This window comes from Prorops nasuta, unplaced genomic scaffold, assembly GCF_024137725.1.
Source record: "Prorops nasuta isolate Cenicafe-Biocafe unplaced genomic scaffold, Cenicafe_Pnas_1.2 PNAS00004, whole genome shotgun sequence".
Classification (NCBI taxonomy): domain Eukaryota; kingdom Metazoa; phylum Arthropoda; class Insecta; order Hymenoptera; family Bethylidae; genus Prorops; species Prorops nasuta.
This window is the reverse complement of record NW_027116801.1, coordinates 3,848,309-3,867,303: the sequence shown is the minus strand read 5'-3', so window position 1 is coordinate 3,867,303 and position 18,995 is coordinate 3,848,309. Positions and strand designations below refer to the sequence as shown.

At 32.7% G+C, this 18,995-nt stretch overlaps 4 protein-coding genes across 5 annotated transcripts; 2 read left to right on the top strand and 2 right to left on the bottom strand.

Annotated features, from left to right (window-relative positions):
• Positions 1–1,740: 1,740 nt before the first annotated feature.
• Positions 1,741–13,084, bottom strand: CaMKI (Calcium/calmodulin-dependent protein kinase I). Of its 2 annotated transcripts, XM_066726279.1 has the most exons (9): positions 11,736–13,084; positions 10,041–10,175; positions 8,812–8,883; positions 4,450–4,524; positions 3,798–4,060; positions 3,535–3,675; positions 2,855–2,981; positions 2,169–2,256; positions 1,741–2,073 (listed from the first exon to the last, which is right to left on the bottom strand). In XM_066726279.1, exons 1-9 carry the CDS (start codon positions 11,837–11,839, stop codon positions 1,882–1,884), a joined length of 1,197 nt encoding a protein of 398 aa, XP_066582376.1. In that variant the 5' UTR covers positions 11,840–13,084; the 3' UTR covers positions 1,741–1,881. The 2 variants fall into 2 exon arrangements, with proteins under 2 accessions (XP_066582376.1, XP_066582377.1); XM_066726280.1 differs by lacking the exon at positions 8,812–8,883.
• A 465-nt stretch (positions 13,085–13,549) lies between these two features.
• LOC136772984 (uncharacterized) lies at positions 13,550–14,358 on the top strand. The gene is made up of 3 exons (XM_066726282.1): positions 13,550–13,799; positions 13,859–14,012; positions 14,103–14,358. The coding sequence occupies exons 1-3, from the start codon at positions 13,667–13,669 to the stop codon at positions 14,356–14,358; spliced, it is 543 nt and encodes a 180-aa protein (XP_066582379.1). The 5' UTR covers positions 13,550–13,666.
• An 811-nt stretch (positions 14,359–15,169) lies between these two features.
• LOC136772980 (uncharacterized) lies at positions 15,170–17,552 on the bottom strand. Its single transcript, XM_066726276.1, has one exon. The coding sequence runs from the start codon at positions 17,093–17,095 to the stop codon at positions 15,170–15,172; it is 1,926 nt and encodes a 641-aa protein (XP_066582373.1). The 5' UTR covers positions 17,096–17,552.
• A 335-nt stretch (positions 17,553–17,887) lies between these two features.
• On the top strand, positions 17,888–18,987 carry LOC136772985 (nucleolar protein 16). The gene is made up of 3 exons (XM_066726283.1): positions 17,888–18,145; positions 18,384–18,711; positions 18,776–18,987. The coding sequence occupies exons 1-3, from the start codon at positions 18,072–18,074 to the stop codon at positions 18,911–18,913; spliced, it is 540 nt and encodes a 179-aa protein (XP_066582380.1). The 5' UTR covers positions 17,888–18,071; the 3' UTR covers positions 18,914–18,987.
• Positions 18,988–18,995: the final 8 nt, after the last annotated feature.

The following is an 18,995-nucleotide window of genomic DNA, read 5'->3' as shown; positions in this document are numbered from 1 at the left end:
ACGATATTACGCGGAGCACAATTTTATTGATTAACGATATATGCAAACATTGAAAATAATAATGAACGCAAGCTTTGGATGGCGTTTTTAGGTCAATTGGAAGCTAATTGTTATTAGCAGAATATCGATCGATGTATATATAGTAACTACTTTTCCTTTAGCTTTATGATTAAAAATCGAAGTTAAAAAATAAGTTTCTCTTCATGTTTGTATCCTGCAATCAATAAAAGGTCCGTGTAATAGTTCTATGTACACCTTGAGATTGTAGTGCTCACAAAAATATCAGCAAAATTGCATACATACGTATTATATGTATTTGTATTAACCTAACCGAATGGATCTTTCTCAGACTGCTGGACTAATATACTAATATCACGTTGCGTATCTTTAATGGCATTTTGGCCACTTGCTTTTGATACACATTGCGTAAAATAGTGCATTGTACAACTTGACACACTATATGAACTTACTGCGCATTTCATCAAAACTCACAAAGTCATAAAATAAATTTTATTTTAGCTAATGCTCAATAGATTAATGCGTAATAGGAAACAGATCTTACTTAAAACGTTTAAACCTATCCAAAGGCCTAACTGTGTGCAGCGAGATGACCGAACAGCATGATTGACGGAACGGCCCGTAAATCTAGCATGTAAAACTTTCTTAAAAACGTGTCTTTTCGTTATTTATTTATTAAATTAACGATTAACGAGTTGGAATGTTGGTAGCATCGTGGCTTAGAAAAACTATTTCAAAGACTGTCTGAAACCAATGTATACACACACATATACATATTTATATACGCAGGCTTATTCAAACGCTCAGGGCTCGTTCCGCCACTGTAAGGTCTTCAGGTTGCACGGAATTATTTTCAGTAGCCGCTATATGTTTTTTATCAGGCTTTATAAAAGATAAAAACTTGTCGTTGTACTGTTTACATTACATATTTTCTATAATAGTCGATTCGGTTTAGCAAGATCTCATCAAACATATTATGTGTCAGGGAAATTAGTGCATATACACATAGCACATATACAGTATACGCGTCTACGCGCACGCATATAATAGATATTTATATGCAAATCCAGTTTTCGAGATGCAACCGCTTGTATCTTGCTCAACCAAATCAATATATCGTTTAACCTTTCATCGTAAACTTTCATCACGATTAACTTCCGACTCAACTTGACCATTAACATTTATTCAACGTGCGGCAAAGATCTATGCATAAATATCAGAATAAAGCCGGCGTTTCTGAGCGGACGATAAACAATACGAAAATCGCCATGTATCGCGCGGGCTATTAACTTACATGTGTGTATATTTGTGTGTTTTTATCGTGTACGTATAGTTATTCTTTATTGTAATGGCGCTCAATAGCCAAAGGAAACCACAGATTTATCATCATTATGGTTGTTTTATCCAAATGGCGATATCCTCGCTCGCATATAATGTGCACTTTTCTCTCTCTCTCTCTCTCTCTCTCTTTGATCCATTATCCTCCATAAGTTTCGACATCTCCGTCCAGGAGCTATGCGAAGGAGGAAAAGGACAAGAATATGGAAAAGAGGAGGAGGAGGAGGAGGAGGGTGGGAAAATTGCAGTTGGTAAGCTGGAGAATAAGTTACGTAATGTTGAAGAGGAACAACAACGTGGAGAGAGCGGAGCAAATTCAGCTTTTCTTTTGTTTCCTTTGCTTTCTAATGTAAGATACGTTGGTTCGGAAGAGAGTTGAGAGAGCGGTGCGTGTGGTACCCCATAGCTTGAAGCGTTTGTTGCGCAGGTATAACGGTGAATTTGGAGCGATGGATAAAGAAGGGGGTGGTGATAGAGGAGCCACCACATTGTTTGGGAGTACGAGTGGTGACTGCGACGTTTGCTTCAATTGATGTTGGTCGGTTGGCCCTGTGCCCTGTGCTGCTGATGGTTGGGCTTGGTTTGCGATTGATCTGGGTATTGCGTGGGGCTGCCTGTTGAGCCTGGGCCTGTTGAGCCTGGGCCCTGCTGCTGCTGTCCGCTGTTGAGTGCCAACCGCTGCATCTGACGTATGACCGTGGTTGCGTGATACGCTTGCTGCAACCATGAGAGAAGAGGGAGACATTCCTAGGGGTCCTGGCGAGCAAACACATAAACGATCAGCCGCTTGCTAATCATCCACCAATACTAACCTTCCACCTTGACTTGGCAAAGTTCTTTTTAAGTTGTTCCGATACAGTACCATGGATATTTTTATTGCTAGCGGCATTTCCGGATATCCTGGAAAAATCAATCCTTCTCTTTATAACATTTACTTACTCCCCTTACCGATGTAGTAGCTTAAGTGCATCATGGTGTCTTTTGCCTAGTGTCTCATTCTCGAATTTCTCCCCTTCTAAAATATATAGCCTTTCTGGCAGCTTAGCACTATAGAAACTCGAATCATTATTCTCTGTCTCTCACACACTCTCTGTATTAATATTGTATTTCCCAGTGGAGATGGATATCAAGATCAAGTTTCCTTGATACCTCTCTGCTGCACCGTGTCGCTAAGCTTGCATTAAAATTAATTTTCTCTTCATTATTCATTCATATATTTGTCTAAAAAAACTACAAGTTTCAAGCCTGATTATAAAAACAGTCCAGTCGTTGACTCTATCAATCCACCGATAGAGCTTTCATGTATGCAGAGAACAAATCTATTCGACGCAAGAAACACGATTCCTTTATTACAAATAGTATATTATCTTAAAGTCTACTGGACTGGAAGGTGCTAATAAAATTATTTCTTTTTTTCTTTTTTTACAGGCATTGAAGAATTTTCCTCAGGAAAGTCAAGTGCTATATAAAAGGATAATTTCAATGTTAATTATCTTACCAAGGATGAGCTAGGGCCTGCTTACAGGTGTAGCGTTCTTCGACATTTACACACATCAGTTTGTTTATAAAATCCTTAGCGGAGTCGCTGATATCATCCCAGTATGGCGAATCGAATTCAAATTCACCTACAACAGTCTGGTTAGCTTTTCGGTATAGAGTACGCGCGGCTTCAATTTACAAAAAAATTTAAATTTGTATTTTCTACAAAGCAAAACTCTCAAATCGGCCAAATGTGCTAGACGCGACAAAGAATGCTTTTATAATAACGTACAGAGATATTTGTAATAACCGGTGCTAATATATTTAATCGTATTCAATTATTTATCCCCGTAGCCAAAATTACATATTGGATATGAATAATGAGAATTTCGAGCTACAAAAAGCGTTTACAGCGAGATTCTCTTAAACGGATGGCGCACACAAAACTTAACTACTTACTACACTAGCAATATAGCCTCATACGAAACTAGAATAGTACCTTGAAAATGAAAATTTCAAGTTATTATGTATACATATAGAGTAAAAGTGATATAGTGACAAGAGTGATGAAGATAGCAGTATAAAATAGGCATAGTTTTATGTGCTTGGAATATCCTAAGAATGGAAACTACTGTGGACTGATAATAGAATCAAATTTTAATGGTAAGATGTTAATCTTATTTATGTGTATCGTTTTACCTTTCAAAATCTGTGCAAACAGATTGGCATCGTTCTCGTCGTAAAACGGAGGATATCCGCATAACAATATATACGAGATAACTCCTATACTCCATACATCCACCGCTTTGCCATACGGTTTCTGAGCCAAGACCTCAGGCGCTGAAAATCAATTGTCCAAAAAAGTCAATTAATCAGAGACCCACTTGTACACGCGCGCGCGCGTGCAATTTGCTAATGTAACAAGTAAATGCTTCAAAAAAAAAAAAAAAAAAAAAACCTACCGACATATCCTGGAGTACCACAAGCCGTGGCCATAATTCCTGAATCTTCCATCTTTGATAGGCCAAAATCACTGATCATAATTTTACTATCTTCATCGGGACTGTAGTACAAAAGATTCTCCGGTTTAAGATCTCTATGAACTACACCCTGCTCGTGCATATAATCAACTGCTTCCAGTACTTGTCTGATTAAATCTGAAGCATCCTTCTCCGTATAGGAACCTTTCTCCACTATTCTATCGAACAATTCACCTCCGGTAACTCTGAAAATTTACAAGAGTCTCGTTAAAATTTTAATAGCCTCCAAGGAGGAAAAATTAAATAGGGAATGCATGCACCTATTTTATAGGCAATTGATTTACTAATAGCTTTATGAATGAAGCTCGTTTTACGAGTGGCTCGAATGTATCTCGTGTATCAAACGTTATTGATTGATCAATCGTAAGAATAATAAAAGACAATAACGATGGATGATGCAAGGGTATCTATAATTACAGATGCATAAAGCGTGAAACTAATCATCGTTAAGGAATGGTGTCGGTGAACGATAGGGATTGGCTGATTTTATCATTGGTGATAAAATATTAAAGCTGACACATAAAGGTTATGCAACTGACGAAACGTGCGTAATCAGAATGAAATTATAACTTACAGCTCCATAACTAAATACACCTTGTGCTTATCTTCGAAGGTTTCTAATAATTGGACAATGTTTGGATGCGTTAACCTGAAACAATCGTAATGATAAGAGAATATTGCATTTATGTAAATTCTCTCTCTCTCTCTCTCGCTCTCTGTTCCTATTTCTCTCTTCCTACTCCTCTCTAATACGTGAGAAAAAGCAGAGATCATCATGCCGCAAGCAAGATTTTTGCTCGCTCTTATAACCATCTCTCGCAGGCATAGCATTTTTGAAAAAAATCACAGCCAGCTGGAATAATAAGCAACTCAACGCAGAGCGAAACTAACATATTCCTTTTTCTTTCTACGACAAAAATAAACATTTTACAAGCAATTTGTCTACATTTCTGTATACATTATTGAAATATTACAGTGTATGTCAAAGAGACAATTCTTATCACAAAATTTCTCATATTACAGATTCTATTACAGATTGGAATCGATGTTTAAATTTACACATTTTCAATACGTACACTTGCAAGCGGTACAACTATTGTCAAAGTTTTACGATAATACAAGAATAGAGATAAACGAAGCGAAACTCAATTAAAAATATTATCAAAAGAATTTAATAATTTTCATTTTAATTGAAAGAAATAAGTTTCAGAATAAGGAAACTCTACATTAATATCTTTTTCCAGTTATGCAGATTTTTTTCAAATTATTTTGCACTATAGTAAATGCGTAAAATGAATATTTGAATTTTTAATGTAACATGATATTGCACATAATGTCGTATTTGCATTAGAATCTTAATTACGAACTTATAATGAATTAATTAATGCACAAAGTTAAGTGAGTGAATCCATTTTAGAATTTAAATAAAGGAGAAAGAAAGGTGCCGGAAAAAAAATTCTTAAGTAGAGATATTTTTTGAAAGAATATATTAGTAGAGCGTTACGAAGATGGGGTATTTACAGGAGACATGATGTACAGATGATTTTTTCCAATAAACATAATGGACGTGTAAACAGAACAGAAAGAAAAATTCATTTCTTTGGTTGAAGTACAATTTACTTTTATATATATATAGTTACAATCAATTAAGAACTTAAGGACACTACAAAGTTACTACTTTTGTGCAAAATAAAACTTCTGTCTGTAAACATATACATATAAAACATAATTCAATAGAGTCAATGTTAATATTGGATCGAGTTGGTAAAGATTAGTAAAAGCCATTGAAAACTTAAGCCTCGTTTTTACGATGACGTTACTGTCGTGACACGGTCCTCTCGTAAGAGTAGCCTCAGCAAAATTACTTTCAAGTGTCTAGCCAAACGAGATAGTGCGAAAAAGCTATCACGACAACGCGATAGTGACTGACTATCTTTAGTAAAATCGAGGCATTAAATAAAAACTAAATATTTACAATAATGATACTTGTAATACACAGCCAAACTTTTACTTTACACCGTGTATTCTTTCAAAGTACGTACAATTACATTCGTGTAAGAGAGCACATTTTCCAAATACAATTTAGCGTTAGGAAAGCAATATTTGTTAAAACCATATTAGAACTTACAAACAAACTACATATTTTATTAAACAAATCAGTGTTTTAATAATATAAAACTATATTTATTATACAGAAGGAAAGCAAAAGTGTGTGACTTAACCTGGACATTAAGCTTTTTATCAATTCTAGTGTAGCATTTTAAAGCATTGCTTATAACAGTTGATTTATACGACCAAAATATTCGACACAATCCAATTAACAAGAAACTTGCTCGTTGAAATTAAAAATCTATTTCTCGAGGGAAAAAAGTGAGTTTAAAGACAGACGAAAGAACAATAGCGAATTTTCAAATAAACTGCTGCATGTGAACAAGAATTTATTATTTTAATACAGATCGTATGTGCTGGTATTATACTAAAAAGAAACTTCAGAGAAATCGGATTTAAACATTTTATCGATGCTTCTCAGCAGGCTTAAGAATAAAAACTAATTTATATTTAAAAAGAGATAGATTTTTAGTATGGTAAGCCTAAACTCTCTTTAAAAATCAGAAGGAACGAGGAATTTTGATCGTATAAAAATATTCGTGTAGGTACTCACTCTGAAAATTTGTTTCGTTTAATAAAAAGTGTACAGCCGGTGTGAATCAATCTATCACATAGCTTACTTATCAAGAACATAAAATTGTACGTAAACAGCATAGCATCCACCTACAAATCTGTTTGTGTATTGTTAAATATTTCTCAAGTAATTTCCTTTTCATTATGAATTATTACCGGATTTTCCTTGTTGTGAGTGAGAACTGCGATGGAGTTATGAAGTGTTAATCGTGTGTCATTCGTGGCATGATAATCTAGCTGAGATTGATCGTGATATAGTGGATTCCGTATAAGCTTCGATATGCCGAGATGAATTGACAAGGAAATGAATCTCGTTTAATGAATTGTTTGCGATTGAATTTCGGTAGCGAAACCATCAGGATCCGCAGGCCCTTTCTTTTCTCCGATTTAAAGCACGCTCCAACATTGTCCCCGTGTCCATAAATTTCATCACGTTATCGCACAATTCTCATGCTAATTATGCATATCGGTTCTCTTCAATGTTCACACTTGAAAAGATAAGAACACTGAAGCAACTTTAAGACAAATGTTTATTAAAAGTAACAAATCTTACGGGATGTCTATATATCCCTAAGCTAACAGTTAATCAGAATTTAACGAAACTTAATCGTATATCATACATACACAAACAGAGCAATTATAAATCTTCGGTAAAAATTTGATGACGTTTATTTCTGATTTTGTATAACAGTGTACGATGCTGACAAAGCTGTAAAAAAATAAGATTTTCCATAGAATTTACGTTAAATTTGTTAAAGTAAAATCGTTGATGTCTTTCTTCTCGCACTCCGAAGCGTCATTAAAGTTTTACTCAAGGTTTACCATAGCTTTAGTTTTTTCTGTATGATCGAGGTGATTCGTTAAACTCTGATCAATTGTTAGCTTAGGAATAGAAGACCATTAATGCAGTGTGAACTCCATTTGATTTCTAAGATAAAAATTTATTCTTGAAATATGTACAATAAATTTTCTTTTTTATCAGCTTAGGATGATAAGGTGACAAATTTTAAAGCACGCGACTAATGTGCAGCACCAAATGCAGTAAAACCGCGTAACAATTTCCCAACTAGCTGCTGATCTTAGCAAGATAATTCTGAATGAAATTCTAATCAGCAAATTTACACGCATATTTCATTTTTCGCACCAAATATTTTTCAATCTCAATTATACAAAAAAATCCTTGTTAAGCGCGTGCTCCATCATTCAATTTCTTTTTAATGTTTATATGTAAAATTTACAACTTTTCATTCTCTTTGCAACCGTATACTTTTTTCAATTAAATAATTGTTTATTATCTATATATCCGTTCGGCTTTAACTGTGTGTTACAGTAAAATAAATCAAAAGAACGTTTTAATGTAATATTCTAGGAAACAATAGAAAATTTAGAGAGAGGATGAATTTGTACATAACAAAAAAAGCAATGTGCAAAAATAACGATTTATTTTCTGCAGATGTATATTTTCTAGAAAAATAGTATACAAAGCGAAAATAATCAGTAACTGGTAAGAAAATTATCTTTAAAATAAGAATAGCCATTATGATGAAGTTAAACAATAATATTATATATATATATATAGAGAATGGAGGAAAACGATTACAAATTAGAAAATAAAAAATTGTGTTAAATAATTTTTAGTAGTACAATTTTCGATTGAAATTGATATAAGCTCAAAATCTCAGTGCAATTTCCTATTAATAAAAAAAAGATGTGAATAATAAGAGCAATACAAATTGTAAAAAAATTGCAACATTTACTTGACAAATCTTTAGGATAGTCTCTAGAAAAATTCTATATAAAAACAAAACAGCTATACTATACTAAATCCTAAAAATGTGAATAAGCATATTTGAAAAATTCTCCCATTAGCATTATTTAACTTTTCGTGAATTACATTTCAAGTGAAAAATTAAAAAATTTGACTAAGCAATAGAGATTAGACATGAATGAAAACTTAGGTACAAACATAAGAGAGCTTCTTATGAATTTTCTTATCAACTTAATAATAGATGGCCAAAAATGAATAAATGAAAGGTGCGCTAATAGTTATTGATGAGAAGAGCCAAAGTTTTGCTTTAGATACATGACAGACGTGCAAGAGTCATGTATAATGTAATATAAATATATATATATATATATATATTGATAAGAGCTGAATCACTTAAAATTGTAACAATGTATGGCATATTGTCGAATGATACAGAAAGTTAAGTGGTATAGGTAGTTGGTGCCCTAGCACGGGGCCCACACTTACCATCCTTTTTCGCCACTACTATCCAACTTCAGCGATCCATCACCACTCTGTGGTGTCACTCTTTCACTGAACCTACGAAGTATAATAATACCATACACAATTACATAATACACATCTATAGCAGCTGATCGCAGGGTTTCTCTATTTTACATTTTCTTTATATCACCTCTTAAAACTCGTTTAATCTTTTACTTTTTTTAGGGGTTCCATGTAAAAATTTGCAAGGTTTACATTGAGAGTGTTAAAAATGAGAAGAAACACTAATGAGGGACAGATTGGGATAATTGGAAATTTAGCCACAAATAGTATTTGTAAATGTTGGACATGAAAGTAATGATACAAGAGTATTTTGCCCGTATATTAATTCTGTAAACATGCAGTTTCAGTAATCTATGATAAATAGTAAGAGATTTGAACTATAAGTTATATAATAAAAAATATATTTTGCGCAAAAATTATACGATGACCTGATATTACATCTGCTAATTGGTCTGGCCAATAATCTGTCCAATTTATGTTCATCGTGTGCTGTGTTCATGTTGTTTTTAACATCGAGCGCCATTTAAAACTTGTAATATTAAAGGAAGCAAATATAGTAATATTATTATATATATTATATATATATATATGTAAAGCTGTAAACAGCATAATTTTGTTATGCACATATCAATAGCACGAAATACACATTGTCACAAAATATCATACAACGCAACCATGAAATTTTATTTTATAATTTGTATTGTAGTATACTTAAAATTGTGTTTGTAAGATTGGGAATGTATTATTACATGTTTTACTTTAAAAGGGCATGGAATACATCAAGGAGTACATTGGGCTGAGACTTTACACAGCACAAATTGTTTTGTAACTAGTTGTAAGAGAAACAATTAAGGATATTATTATACAGATGTTAGAGGTCCAATACCCATTGTTATCTTACCTATAAATTGTACAATTAAATAATTGAATAATTGTCTAGTGTAGAGACTTATGATAATATATAATATGCAAGGCGCAGAATGCTCTGTATACAGAAAGCGCTTGTTAAAATAAAACATGCACAGTAGTATTAAAATTTGTCTGAGTAACCACAAAATTGATACAAATTTATCCGTAAATCTTCAACATTTATCTATGGCAGGAAGCGAGTACTCAAAAATATTAAAATAGTTAGCTATTATTTCTACTAAATAACCTTATAATATATTAATTCTAACATATTAACCTACCTTCGTAATACTTTGATTTCATTTTCTAAAGAATCTTCCTTTCCTTTTAGAGCCTTTTTGTCGATGATCTTCACAGCAAACATTTGACCTGGTTTTTCTTTGCTTTCTGCTAATCGTACTTCTGAAAAAGCCCCCCTAAGCAGAAAATTCTCATAGCATTATCCTATTAGTATTAATTTTTCGTTATTAAAGTTAAATTCTTTTCAACTATATCTAAATTATAGAAATTAATAATCAATAGGAGGCTATTTTTAATTTAATTGCATAATTGTTCCTGCAATTAAATTTAATGCTATTCATAATTCAGTAAAACAGAAACATTGGCAGACTTTATGCAATTAAGGTTGGCATTGTTCTACAATATCACACTTGTGTCAAAAGTTTCACTGTCTAGATCTTTACATGTCCTTGAAATTGGCACAAAAGTTTATTATAACACATAATATAAATATGTATTAAAATTCTCTTTTTACTTTTATCACATTATTGGATTACAAAACTAATGAATAATTATTACCGCATTGTCTTTGACTGTAAAATTTTCTTTGATTATTACAGAATATCAATATTAATGAGTTGAACTTATCTTCTTAAATGATTATATAAAACAGATCAAATTAAATTTAGCTAGTATCTCTTTGCTGCATTACTTAACCTGATAATTCAGTAATGCGTAGGAATTCTAATCAATCTATGTAAAAACACAATTGAATTAAATTTTGAAGAGCTAAACCTTGTAAAACAGTCTTATTTCTTTGAAAGCTTGAAATAGGTTTTCATTATATCACTCACAGGAAAAACTTTCTCTTTTCATATATCTCTTATAAAACATCTCTAAACCTTTTTACTACTTCTCCACCTTGTTCAGTATATAAAGAGTAATAATATCCGTGTGTAACACTCAATCAGATTAATATATTGTCTGCTTCATTAATCTATTTATGATATTCATTTATGCTATTTTTGCATCATCGTATGTTCCAATCTTACATCAGAGTACCTCTTAAAACACACATAACTTGGCTACATGATTTTTAAAACTTTATATACATACTGGTAGTAGGAATAATTGCACCATCATTTAATAATCAGTAATCAAAATTTGTTTAATGTTTCTTACTTAAAAATAGTAGTCTTTCTAAACATATATACACATTTGCAAATTGTTTATGATAATAACACAAAAATTGGTATTCTTAACAAATTTCTTTTTAGCAAAATTAAAGATTACCATTTATAGATAATTATTGGAAATAGAATTATTATTTTACTTTCAGCTCCAAAAGTTCTAGGGTATTATAAATTAACAAGTAAGTATTGGTACAGCAAAGATATGAGTAAAGAAATGTACAAATGCATCAATATTAGCTTCTATAATCTCTAAGAAAACGTTGTTTTCAAAACAGGGCTAATTACATTATTTCATAGATACTACTGTTGCTGAGCGCGGAATGTCAATGAAGCTATAAACTGTTCGTTGATTTGTAAAACGATGATAAACAGCGTAATTTACTATATGTATTTACATTTCTTGAAAATATACGATATATAAAAGGTGCGTTAACGCAAAAAAAAACAAGGAGAGCTGAATGAGTGAGCGAGCCATGCGACTCTTAACAAAATCTGTTTACTTTCTCTCTCCAACTGGCTATCTATTAAAATCGAAAAAATCTGTAAAATATTAATTATACTCACGTCCCAAGGAGCTCTTTCAGAATGTACTTCTCATCTACGGACGGTGATTCTTTTCCATCCTTCTTCAGCTTTTTATTCGAATCTTTCTTGCCAAAGAGCGGCATTTTCACTGTTTTTCTTTGGTATCACCGTGCAAGAACACTCCACTTTCACTGAATTTGACAGATCAAATTTCTTTGGAAAAGTAAAGCAAATAACAGACGGAAGGAATATAAACAAAAATAGGAGTATAATAATGGCCCTTTTCTTGATTTTTGTTTATTCCGGAGATCTCCCGGACAGAATATGTCACTCGATTCGCGTGTTTCCTGATAACGACCTGAACTTGGGCAGCTTGGAGATCTATAGATCAATGGTGATAAACGGGTACGGCAAATTCATTGGCGATCCTGAACTATCGACCTTTTACTCGCGTAAACGGCAAACGGAGTAACGATGTATGCATATATGGTATATGTATATCAATACATAGATATATGCTTCTAGCTGATTCTCTTTCACACACACACACAAATATATTAGAAATGTAATATTTGTTTAAATTAAACAAGAGGATCTGTTGAATCTGGATGAAACACAAAATTAAAATTGCCTATTTCCGGTTTGATTGTGAATAACACTTGGATTAGTAGATGGATCAGTCGTCGATTCCGATACGTATTTATCCGCTGGCAGACCGTTAAATGTCTTTTGCTTATGTATGATTCCGTGTTGGTATGCTCCTATCGGGACTTCAGGGTCGCGGCCTCGCACCCTCCCTAGACAGATAGTGGCAAGCAGTCGATCTAGCCCCTATTTAACTTTATGCTAGCAGAAGGCGTTTCGTTTCTGGCGATAAGCAGTTATCCCCGGCCGCACGGGTCATAATGTCACTCGGCTGCTCTTTGCCACCTCTTCCTCTATTCTTTCTCGCTGTCCCTCACCCCTCTCTCACTCTCTCACTCTTTCTCTCTCTCTCTCTCTCTCACACACACACACCTCTCACTCTCCCTCTCTTTTTCTCTCTTTTACAATACCAGCTTCTTTCCTGTATCTTCCGTTTCGCTCTTTAAAATGCTTTCTCCCTCTCTTTCTCTCTGTCTTTCCCTCGCTATTTTCTATCCTCTATCTCAGTCACTTTGTCCTGACATTCGAAAAAATATGCCAGAACTATTCAGTATACCTCGTTTTGAGGATAGTCTGTCTGGTCTGGTCTGGCAGCTGGCAATTGGCATGCATCGACAATAGCACAAACACGGAGGTCGGAGATGCACGGAAGACTAACCCTGACTAACACACTACCACTACCACATCAAGCGTCACTAATTACTATCACCGTTCTTTCTACTGATTCCAGTGGTTACAGCCGTTGTAGCCAAGGCAAGCTAGCGGCGCTAGCGCATGCCACGAATCAAACTGAATCGTGACGCACCCCACGCAGACCTGCGAGCTGTGTCCAGAAATATGTATGCTACTAATTTGATTCTGATTTATTTACAATTCAATGTTGAAATTTTTTTATATTTTTTAAACATATAGCTTATAAAAAAATTTAATTGTTCTAGCGGACAATTAAATATAAATACAAATTGTACAGTAGAACTGTAGGGAAATAAATCATTTTCCTTACGCTACAGTGTAGTCTTCTGAAAAAGTACAGAATGAAGTTAGCTGAACGCTAAGCCAATAGTGACCAGTATACATACGACAGCCAATACTGACTTTTCTCCCTTTCTTCAAGTGAATTAATATGATTGGTCTATCAGCCAGCACTTTCTAAAAATGACCAATCCAAATATTTTACTAAGCGTAGAAATGCAGCTATTTGTTAAGGCGTAATAAAATTAAATTTGTCACACTGCGGCGCGATTTCCTTGAAAGTATGATTTTAATATTTACCAGCTGTATAATTTTAAATTGATGAAGCCTTTAAGAAATTTAAAATTAGTAAAATGAGCACTTCTAATTATAGTGATAAATATCAGCTTAAAGTTTCATGCAAGTGTAATGAATATCGACAAATAGCTCGCAATGTAAACTTTTTTACCGTAGGAATGAAGATTCCTGATAGTTATATAAAATACGGTAAAACATTATTATCTTATATTGTAATGGATTTTCTTAATTCAAATATTGTTCGCTAGATCCTGATAAAGTTCACTGGATAAATAGATCAATTGAAGGACCAAGGGAGCTTGTATATCCTTTTGTAAATTTACCTGATTCAGAAGAAAAAAATAATATTGATGATTTGGACAAAACGTGGGCTCCGATAGAAATAGATTTGGTATCTCCAAAGTTGGTTAATTAATAAAGATAACATGTTTTATTAAAATATTCATTCAATACAGATATCATTAATACATTCTGTAATTATTATATTCATAGGGGGTTACTGAGAAATTTTAGTTATTTACATGAGCCAAGTGTAAACACTCAATCTACAGAGATATCAACTTTGACAGACATGCTTCCACATAGAGGTCATATAAAAAAACGAAAAGACATAAAGTGGGGTGTTGACTCAAACATTCCTCCTATTGAATTTACAAATAAATCTGAACAGTTTTTCGGTAAAACGAAAGGGTGCTTTACTGTTTGGGCAGAATCACACATACAAGCTACTGGTCTTTCTCCTTATTAGTCAAACTTCACTCAAATGTTATCTTCACCTTAGCATTTAAAATAAAATTAATATGTTGATGGGATATCCATTTTTGATAAATTATTTATATTTTGTATTTCGCTGATTTCTCGAAAACGCTTCAGTATACATCTTTATATACAGACTCATGATATTAACATACTTTATTTTCAAATTTACTTATATGAAATATAAATATTCGTTATAATATATATGTATACATATATACAGATATTATAACTATGAGAATATTTTCATTACAATTCTTCTAATTACAACTTTAAACTAATAACAATGATATACTGAAATATTAACTTTAATCAATCATTCAGCCACTCTCCTCAATTATATGTTATAATGCTTTTAGCAATAGTCATAAATTAAATAAAAACTTTTAGTTTATACAAGCATTTGTTAAAATTATTTATGATAATACTAATGATTAAAAATGGGCATTTCAATTTGTTAAAGTAAATAGGGCCTGCCACATAAAACGATTTGTAAAATGAACATTGTAAAATTTGTACCTCTGTAACTGTTAGTAAGATATCAATTCTTTGCATAAGACTTTTCTGAAAGTAAATAGAAATTTGGATAAATGTTTCGAGCAGAATTTTAATATCTTTTATAATTCCAGAAATAAAAGATTTCTTGCATTCTTGCTAGGGTATTTTAAGTGGCAGACACTGTAACAGTTACAACTTCTATTATTTTGGTGCTTCATATTATTTGTCTTAACTACATACTTTGTAAAAATAGTATTTATAGTTTATGAAATTCAGTGATTTATCATACAGAGGTTCTTTTTAATTTATAAATTATCTATCACCATATTGACAATAGATAATTTTATTTGCGCTCTAGCCTTTCTAGGTAGCCTATGCATATATGGTGTTAACTTTTTCAAAAAATATTGCACTTCACTCCTAATGGGGAGAACTGTTCTTCTTAAAGTACCAGAAAATTTTCTTATTTTTTTACGTTTTTTAACACTTTGCAATTTAACTTCTTCTTCTTCTTCTGGCATAATATACTCTTCATAAAATTCTTCTTTAACTTCCATTTCATTTGTGTTCAAATATTCTAAATCAGCTGATGATAAATCATTAGAAGACAAGACTTCCTGCTGCTCTTCCATTTCTTCAGGATTTTCTGCAGCTATCACGGATTCAGTTGAGAAAGATAAAAACTCAGAGAAATTTTCTTCTGTTGCTTGTATAGTTCCCCTTAATAAATTTGCATTTGTAGAAATTTTACCATTTTTGTTCTTTTGTTGCACATCACTGTTACTAGCTAAAACATGCCTTCCTCTAACTTGACTCTTAGTTTGCTTAAATGATTTTTGTTCTTGCTCAGGAAGATTTATTTTAATTAAAAATCCAGGAGGAATACTTGATAAGCTGTGTACTGGAATTGGAGTGCCTAAATTTGATATATCTCCTGTAAAAGGAAGTATGACTTTTCTGACTTCACCAGTAATATTATTTGTAATATTAGGAGTTATATTATTTATTGTTATTGGTTGAAACTGATTAGATAATATTTTCCAATTAGTTGCTGGAGGAAGGGGCAATTTTCTTATTGTACGACTTTGAAGATTATTTAGATCTGGTTTTGGAATGTTGATAGAAGTTGGTCTTTTGGATTTTCCTCGTTTCTTGGCAAGTGGTGCAGGCTTATTATCTATCTTTGGTTTTTTGCTGGATACTAGAGGTCTTGAAAAAGATTGTCTTTTACTTCCCTTAACTGTGTTAGGGCAGGATGAGTCTTCAATTATTTCTTGACCACTAAATATTTCCACATTTACCACTGAGCTATTTTCAGATATATCTCTTATTGTTGGTACTGCATCGCATGGTCCTACTTTATGAAAACTTTGGCCAGTTTGAAAATGTTTTGAGCAAAGTACTAATTTTCTTATTTGATTTGGAGACATTTTTAGCAGGTCTTCTCTGCCTAAAAACTGACACCATCTTAAACATCTTCCAATTTCATAAGCAGGAAAAGGATGGAATTTATACCTCTGTTCTTTATTCCTTGGGTCTGACCGGGATCGTCCACAAGCAGCACAAGCTTGACTTTCAAAAACTGCCTGTGGTAAAGGCTCTAGCTTTACTTTTTCTGGTAAACTGGTTAATGTTTCTTCGGGTGAATATTCTGTGATATATTGTTCAGATTTATCAATCTGATCAGGATATCTTATATTTGGTACTGCATTATCCACTAACCGACTTTTATAACCAGACATAAATTGTGATTGGTCAAAATGTTTTGAACATATGTAACAAAATAATATTTCTTTTCTTGTTAATCTATAATAAGAGTCAACTCCAACAAAGTCTAACCATTTTAAACATCTAAATTCTTCTCCAGGAAAATGATGAAAGGTAGCACCATCATAATCTCCATCTGGTGGATCTTTTCTAGTACGACCACACAGAACACATGTTATATTGTATAAGCTTTGTTTTGGATCATAAATTGTTGGTACTGCTGTACAATTTAGTCTATCCAAATATTCATTCAAAAAATCTCTTGGTTCAAAATGCTTTGAACATACCATTCGCTGAAGAAGTTGTTTTTTTGTTAATTTGTACAAATCGTCTCTACAACAAAATTCCAGCCATTTAGTACAACGTGCTTCATCATTAACAGGGAATCCAAAAAACATATATTCTTCCTCCCTGTTATTCGGATTCATACGAGATCGGCCACATACAACACAAGGATGTGGCATTTTTATTAATTTTACACTTTACTATATCTTCATCAGTTATAAATCATCTTGCCTAGCAGCATTAGTCTAAACAAGTTAACTCTTCATTTTGGTAATTATTTTTAAGAAGCCTTAAATATCATTACTATTTGTTTTAAAAGCATTATAATAATATCTTCGCCAATGTGTGATAATTTAAATATATTATAAATTTCGTTCTAATTTTTTACAAAATTAACATTTACTAAAATATTTCAAAATATTTAGAGATTATAGTAATTTGTATTTTATCATGCTTGTTTAACACACATACTTTAAATGCCTTAAAAATGCTTAATTGTGTAATACTCGACTAATTATTAAATTTGAAAGGTTATGTTACTTTCTATATAGCATTACAGCGTCTTCCACTTGCCATTATTTCATGGCAGTCGGGTGGCGGGGGTCGGGCCGTCGGGCGTCCCGACTTGTCGGGGGATTCCGATTTTTATTCACTTTTATACTTTTTCCTACTTTACTACAATGTAGGTAGGAAATTGATAGCCGTATTTATGACTGCGTTTTGAGTTACGCTGGTTACGCATAGCGCTTTAAACGCTCAAATTCTATACAAAATGGACCAAAGGTAACGTAAACTATATGCAAGCGCTTTATGCACGGCTTGGAAATGCACCCTTAGATTTCGAGTCTTAACTTCGAACTGTACATACTACATAGTATAGTATATCAATTTGAGCCAAAACTTCCAGTTGGATACAGCGGGAAATTGATTCCTTGGCAATTTGGCTAACTTCATTCTGTATTTTACATGGAAAATGATATACATATCACAATATAGTCGAACCACACATGGCACACACTGGCACACACGATTCAATTTCCCACTGTGGGCTAAGTTAAGTTATCAGTCAGAAAAGTCTAATAACTTCAATTTCGCTGCTGAGGCTGTTGAGGAGTTGATTCAAGTTGATTTTGGCATCATTGACCGCAAACAGCAATGAAGTTTGCAGGCCATGGTGTGAATCGTAAGAGGTTGCGAAATAAGTTGAAAAGACTTCCAATTATCAAATGGTAAATATTTTAATCTATTATTTACAGTTTGAAGCCTGTAGAATTTTAACACAATATGACATTGAAATATTAATATGTAGCACCAGCTGTATATGTATATATGAAGACAGAAATTGCAAAAATTAAACGATAGAGTAGCGTTAAAAGTATGCATATATACTACTACAAGTTCTCATTTCGTTGTAATTGTTTTTGTTTTATCTCCCTATAATGCTCTTGTTTTTAAATTATTTTGCAGTGCACAAATGAAGCAAGAATGGGAAGTGACCAAATCTACGAGACTTAATCTTAGGGATATGGGTCTGGCATATGATCCAAACGAAGTGTTGAAAATTCCTAATATTAAAGAACAACTTTTAAAGAAAGTAATTAACGAAAGAAATGATATGCAATGCGAGTGGAAGACTGAAGATATAAGTAAAGAGACAAATATAGCCAAAAAGTCTCATGTAGCGAAAGAATTGGAGGCTGAGGCTCGAGCACCTAGAGAAAGATTATTTAAACTACCTAAGGGACAAGTTCAATTTTTAACTTATTTATTAGACAAATATGGTGAAGATTATAAGGTAATGGTTTTTAATAAATACCTTTATTTTTTCTTATAAACCTATAAAATATTATTTTATCCAGGCAATGGCAAGAGATAAGAAGAATCATTATCAGATGACTTGGAAGCAAATAAGAGCAAAAATAAATAAATTTAAAAGTATTCCTGAACAGTATAATGAATACCTACATTCAAAAAGTTCTCTTTCAGATACCAGTTAGATTTGTATTCCAAAGCTGTAACTAGTTTTTTTGTATAATAGAAAGTAGAGAAAATAAAATAACACTGATTTTTATATGAAAA